This window comes from Theropithecus gelada, chromosome 15 (assembly GCF_003255815.1).
Source record: "Theropithecus gelada isolate Dixy chromosome 15, Tgel_1.0, whole genome shotgun sequence".
NCBI lineage: Eukaryota > Metazoa > Chordata > Mammalia > Primates > Cercopithecidae > Theropithecus > Theropithecus gelada.
This window is the reverse complement of record NC_037683.1, coordinates 8701365-8707719: the sequence shown is the minus strand read 5'-3', so window position 1 is coordinate 8707719 and position 6355 is coordinate 8701365. Positions and strand designations below refer to the sequence as shown.

At 59.5% G+C, this 6355-nt stretch overlaps 1 protein-coding gene across 1 annotated transcript in view; it reads left to right on the top strand.

The window, feature by feature from the left end:
• The first annotated feature begins 70 nt into the window (after positions 1-70).
• The window catches only part of NCS1 (neuronal calcium sensor 1), a 65907-nt gene continuing 59622 nt past the window's right edge, over positions 71-6355 (top strand). The window contains exon 1 of the mRNA XM_025359613.1: positions 71-216. Within this exon, the coding sequence (XP_025215398.1) occupies positions 153-216 (64 nt within the window). The 5' untranslated portion in view covers positions 71-152. The remainder of the gene's footprint in view (positions 217-6355) is intronic.

The following is a 6355-nucleotide window of genomic DNA, read 5'->3' as shown; positions in this document are numbered from 1 at the left end:
CCCGAGCGCCCCGGCGCCGACAGCCGCGCAGCGCAGCGCGGGCGCCGCAGACAAAGGCGCGGCCCCGGCCCGGCCCGCCCGGCCCAGCCGCTCCCGCTGGGCGCCCCAACCGGGTCCGGCCCGGGGGGGGGCGGGGGCCGCGGCCGCCGAGGATGGGGAAATCCAACAGCAAGTTGAAGCCCGAAGTTGTGGAGGAGCTGACCAGGAAGACCTACTGTGAGTGCTCCGGGTCCCTGGCCGGTGCCCCGCGCCTCCCGGTCACCCCCACGCCCGCCGCCCCCGCCCCCGCCCCCCGGACCCGCGCGCTACCCGCTCCGCGCCGCCGCCTCCGCTCCGTCCTCCCCGCCTGGCCTCCGCCGTGGGCCCCTCGGAGGCTCCCCGGCCGCGCCCCTGCCCCCCGCCCGGCCCCATTGTTCTGGCACCCCCAGCCCGGGGAGTGCGCGCCGGTCGGCGTGCGCGGCGCCACCCCCAGGTCCGGAGGGGCAACCCCAGCCTCCTGGCGGCACCCTCTCCGCAGAGCTGTCCCAACAGGCAGGGGCTGTTGCGAGGGCGGGGCGGTGGTCCCGGGAGGGGGCGCCTGGCTGCGCGGAGCCGACTGGCACTAGTGCGCGGGGCTGGTGATTCATGCATCACGATGCCGCCGCCGCTGCTGCTGCGAGATTGGCCTGTCGCCCCCTCCCTGGCCCCGTTCGTGTGTGGGGGGTGGCGAGACTTGGCACAGCGCCTGTCGCGCGGTGACGGCGGCGAAGGGTCCCCGGCACCCTGTGGGTTGCAGCACTTACAGGCTGGATTCTCCCTGGCCCCATCTCTGTCTGCCAGACCGGGAAATGGGTTTCTACAGCCCGGGCGATCTGGGCCGTGTGTGATCATTAGCTGTCGCGGGCTGCCCGGAGGAGGAGGGCCTGTCCTTTCTGGATGTCTCCAGATCAGTCTCAGTGTGTCTCCCTCCACTTGCCCAACTTCACAACTCTGCAGTCCCCTTGCAGCCCCAATTTCTCCATATCAGGCTTCCCCCTTCCCTGCAGCATCTCCGGAGGTGCCCTGGCATACCAGGGGTTAATGGCAATGGGTCCAGACCACCCAGGGGATGCTGAGAGGGAAGGCTTCCGCATCGGGGCCTGGAAGGACCTCTGCCTGGGTGTTTGACTTGGAAGGGGACAGTGGCTCTGGGCTTGGGTTGGAATTCAGAACCCATCCCCGGGCAGCTGCGTGGGCCCAGGCCCTCTGCACCACCCCTGGAGGCAGCAGCTTGACCGCCAGCCCCATGTGTTGATGGAGGCTGGGGAGGCAGCTCCTGGTGGTGCATTGCACAACCTCTGCTCCCCGCTTCCCCCCAACTCCATCGGTCTTCTGGGCACGTTTGCAGGTCTGTCCAAGCCCACGCTTCAGCTCCATGCCCCTCACCCCTCGTGCTTGGAACAAAGGGGGCTTTCCAGAACGGGTGCTAGTCTGCTGCGAGGTGCTGGCCCTTCTCCTGTGGAATTCTGCAGCATGGAGCTCACATCCCAGGAGCTGCTACCTGGAAGGGGTGAAGCCCCTGGGCACAGGGGCTGCTGTCACCCTCTCTCCAAGGTGGGCAGGTGGGTGGCCCATTTCAGTCTGGCTGCTGTTTTGTGAGATTCGCTGGGGCCTCTTTCAAGCTAAGTCCAGATGTGGCCCACAGCTGCCAGCAGGTGGACTTCCTGGGTCCCTGTGCCGGGGGAGAGTGAGGACACAGTGGGCTTCATCGGGAGTGGTGGGCATGGGCTGCATGGGATGCCTCCATCGTGGTGGGACAGGGGAGTGAAGCCAGGTTTCCTGCTCATGGAGCATGTCACTTGCCAAACTCTTGGCATCGTTAGCACCTCGACTCCGTCACAACTGCTCTACCAGGCTGGGTGCTGCTGCAATCTCTATTTACAGATGGGGAAACTAAGGCTCAGAGGGGCAAAGTGGCATTCCCATGATCCCACAGCCAGTGACCAGGCAGTGCCAGGACTCAAACTCCAGTCTGTCCTGCTCCAAGGCTAGTGAGAGACCTCAGAGCTCATGCCAAGAGCTCTTCTGGGCCAGGCACAGTGGCTCACGCCTGAAATCCCAGCACTTTGGGAGGCCGAGGCAGGTGGACCAGCCTGAACAACAAGGAGAAACCCCTGACTCTACTAAAAATACATAATTAGCTGGGCATGGTGGCGCATGTCTGTAATCCCAGCTACTCGGGAGGCTGAGGCAGGAGAATCGCTTGAACCCGGGAGGCGGAGGTTATGGTGAGGCGGAAACTCCTTCTCCAAAAAAAAAAAAAAAAAAAAAAAAAAAGCTCTTCTGGATGTGTCTTTTTCTGGCTTTTGTGAGAAGCCCATGATGGTGGATTCTAAATGAGAAGGGCCTGCGGTGATCATTCTGTCCGGCCCCCTCCTCCGGGCAGATCTGTCAACTTTGAGAGAAGTTGAGTCAACAAAGCTTTGTTAGGAACTGGCCCTTGTGGTGCTGGGCTGGGCTATTTTTAAAGGCCTTCGGAGACGTGGAACAGTTTTGGGCAGGGAGAGAGTTGGCCTGGGGACTTTTCCTCTGTAGAAGCCCTTATTAGGGGTGGGCTGTTGGAGGTGGCGGTGGGTTTGTTGGCCTCCGGTCTGCCTCCTGCGCTGACGTCAGCTCCCTAGTGCAGGCCCTTGTGTGTGGAACTCACAGCTGTGTTCTCCCCGTGTGTTGGGCTTTAGTAGGTCCACAGAATGAAAAGTCTCCCAATACAGCAAGCAGAGAAAGCCTCCAGCTTATTCTCCGGCCCCAGATGGGCTTCCTTCTAATGGGGAGTGGAGCCATCTGCTCTTTGTTCTGGGGGATTCTGTGTATAAGGTCAAGAGAAGCGCCCCAGGAAGGACTCTCAAATGTCAGAATTTCCTGGTTGATTAATAAACATGAAGGTACCTGGGCTGTCCTCCCAGATTTCCGATTCTTTGGGTCTGGCTGGGGCCCAGGAATTTGTATCCTTGATGCGTGTTTGTGTTGCAGACTGTGGTCCTGGGGAGCCCCGATTGAAGACCACAGTTCTGGTGTATGCTGGGGGTCCTAGCCCACCTCGTGCATAGCTGGCCACAGTGCCATGGGTCCACGTCCGAGTCGGTGCTCAGCAGTGTCCTTGGTGGGTGTCTCTGACTCTGTCTGTGGTGGTCTGTGTGTGTGAGGAAGCAGGAGTGTCTAAAGGCCCCAGCAGTGTGGCCCTCACTGGACACACTGGGATTCCACCTGGCTCAAATCCTAACCCAAACCCTAACCCAATCCTCAGCCTTCCACCAGCAATAGGTTAGGGAGAGGAGGCTTCACCCTGCAGCCAAGACAGACAGTGGCAGTCAGCATTGCGGGCGGTCCACTTTCTCTGAGGTCTGGCCCACTCTCTTCCAACCTGCTGGTGAGGCTGTTGGCATCCCTGTGTGTCCTGGCTGTAGGATGGGCCGGTCCCCTCACCTACCTGAGCCTCAGTTTCCTCATCTGCAAAATAGGTGTGCTCATGGTACCTGAACTGAGAGGATGTGAGAAGTCAACGGGGTCATGTGCAGTGTGGGACCTGATATGTGGCGTGGGGTATGTGGTCAGTAAATGCCAGTAAATGCCAGTGATCATATTAATGCTTATTTGTTGTTGTTGTTGTTTTGGAGACAGGGTCTGGCTGTGTTGACCTGACTGGAGTGCAATGGTGCAATCATGGCTCACTTAAACCTTGACCTCCTGGGCCCAAGCAATCCTCCTGCCTCAGTCTCCCCAGTAGCTGGGACCACAGGCGTGCAATACCACACCTGGCTAATTAAAAAAAAAATTTTATAGAGCTAGGGTCTTGCCCTGTTGCCTGAGCTGGCTCAAACTCTTGGCCTCAGGTAATCCTCCTGCCTTGGCCAGCCAAAGTTCTGAGATCACAGGCCTGAGCCTCCACACCCGGCCTTAATATATATCATTTTGACCGTACAATACAGCTTCCTCTTGAACTGGGCTTATGTGTATTTTGTGGGCAAATTTCTTCTCTCCACAGAGGAATCTTCCTACGACCCTGTTCTTTGTGCCTGGCACGCAGAAGATGACATCCATGACTGCTGTGCCCGAGTCCCAGCAGGGGCCTGCTCTTACATGTAGCGGCCTACCCAGCCCCACTTGTGAATTGTGAAGCCGCCCTGGCCTGTTGATTTAGTGCTCACTGTGTGCCAGGCGTGGAGGCAGAGGAGTGGACGAGATACATAGAATCCCTGGCCTCAGGAGGAAAGCAGCTGGGTTATCTGAAAACTCGGGCATGGGGGTGTAAGCCATTTGTGGTGATCTGAGCTGCATCCCCTTAAAGACTTCTGAGGCCGCTGCGGGCCCAAGCCAGCCAGGCCCAAGAGACAGAACCTCTACCTTCCTCCCCTCTCCTTCTCCTTCTCCCCATGATGTTTGCCGGCACTTCCCAGGGACCCTCAGTCTGGGACTCAGGGGTGGCCAGCTCCTCCCTGTTCCTCTTGGTCAGCCTAGGCTCTGCCTTGACCTTGCCTGTTAACCTTGACTCTCTTCTGCCTTTTCCCTGATGCCCAGAATGGTGCCGGGCACACAGGAGCCTGTGGAGGGCAGGAGCCCGCGGCTGACGCCTCTTGACCCCGAGCAGAGGATGGGTCCCTGGCTCCAGGTTGGGGTCAGCAGTTGGGCTCTTGGGTGTCTCTGGCTGTGGACTGTCCTGGGGCCCATGAGGGTCCCTTCCTCTAGGGTGAGGAATATTCTCCGATCATCACTCCCCACCCGACTCTGCTCAACTAGGGTGGGGCAAGCCGCTGCCTTTGGGAGGCCGTCACTGGAGCCCATCTTGGGACAGAGCTGGGAGTTGTGTGATAGCTATGTGGGGACATGGAGGGCCCACAGCCAGGCACAGGGTGAGCCACAAGGAGAGGAACGGACCGACACAAGCGCTTCTGCAGTCCCTGTACATCCCGTGTGCGTGGGCGTGAACCAAGGAGGCCTTTCCTTTTTCTGACAGTTGAGCAGAGCAGCAGCAGGGAAGACTGAAGTGGACTCTCAGCATCGGGATGGGCATCTGGGCAAGAACCATCACCTGTGTTATTAGGAGAGGACTCGATCCCCTGGGGTGCGGGGCTGGGTCCTCACTCGGGCTTGGTGGCCTTGGGGAAGTCCCTTGGCCTCTCTGAGCACCAGTTTGCTCATCCGTCAGACCCGCCTACCAACTCCATGGATCTAAACAGAAGCTTTGCAGTCCAGGGAGCGGGCCGTAAAGACGAAGGGGTTGTTTGGCAGGAGAGTCCCTGGAAGGGAAGGAGAGTTCAGGGACGAGTGCCGCGGTTCTGGCCCCTTCCTCGGGCAAACCTCCTCTCACGGGCTTTACTTTCACCCTCTGGAAAATGGGTGGTTTTGGAAGGCCTCACCGCTGGGGAGGATTCGGGGCATATATGAAGGATTTAACCTGGTGCCTGGTTCTGAGGGGAACCTTTATTTATTTAAATTTTTATTTTTATAGAGATGGGGTCTCGCTGTGCTGGCCAGGCTAGTCTCGAACTCCTGGCCTCAAGCAATCTCCTCCCATCTCTGCCTCCCGAAATGCTGGGATTACAGGCATGAGCCGCTGTGCCCGGCCATGAGAGGAACCTTTTAAAGCTCTCCTGGCAGCAGCTGGTCCTGGGGGTGCAAGTCTTCCACGTCCAGGGCAGGACGGCCAAGGGGGCCTGTGGCTGCCCCCTTGTACAGAGAGGGAAGGGGCAGCTGGTGAATGGCAGGGACTCACCCAGGCCCCAGCGCCCAGCCTCCTCCTCACAGCCTCTTTTTGCCCTTTCTGTCTCCTTGGGTTCCAGGTTAAATGGGACACAGCTTCTCCCTTCCCTACATCACCCCGCAGGGTTCTCCCGTCTCCCCGTGTCAGGGGAAAGCCCTTTCCCCCGGCAGAGGCCTTGGGATCGGACCCAGCTCCTGTCGCTCCCTAGGCCTGTCTTGAGCCCCTTTGGGGCAAGGCATGGGCAGTGGGGGACTGTCCTGTTGAATGGGCCGGGTCTGTGTCACCCTCTGGGAGGCCACAGGAAGGAATTTGGACATTATCCCAGATCCGTAGGGAGCCGTGGAAGGGAGGTGATGGAGACACATTAGATTTGGGTTTAGAAAGATTGTTGTTGGCTGTGGTCCACAGAATGGACTGGTGGGGAAGAGGGGTGGTAATGAGACTGAAGGTGATCATGGTGATGAACTGGGGTATCGGTGGGGATGACGTGAAAGACAGATTCCAGATATATTTAGGAGGAAGACTCAGTAGGACTTGGTCCCCTCCCCTCCCCTTCCCTCCCCTCCCCTCCCCTCCCCTGCCTGCCCTCCCCTCCCCTGCTCTCCCCTCCCCTCCCTTCCCCTGCTCTCCCCTCCCCTC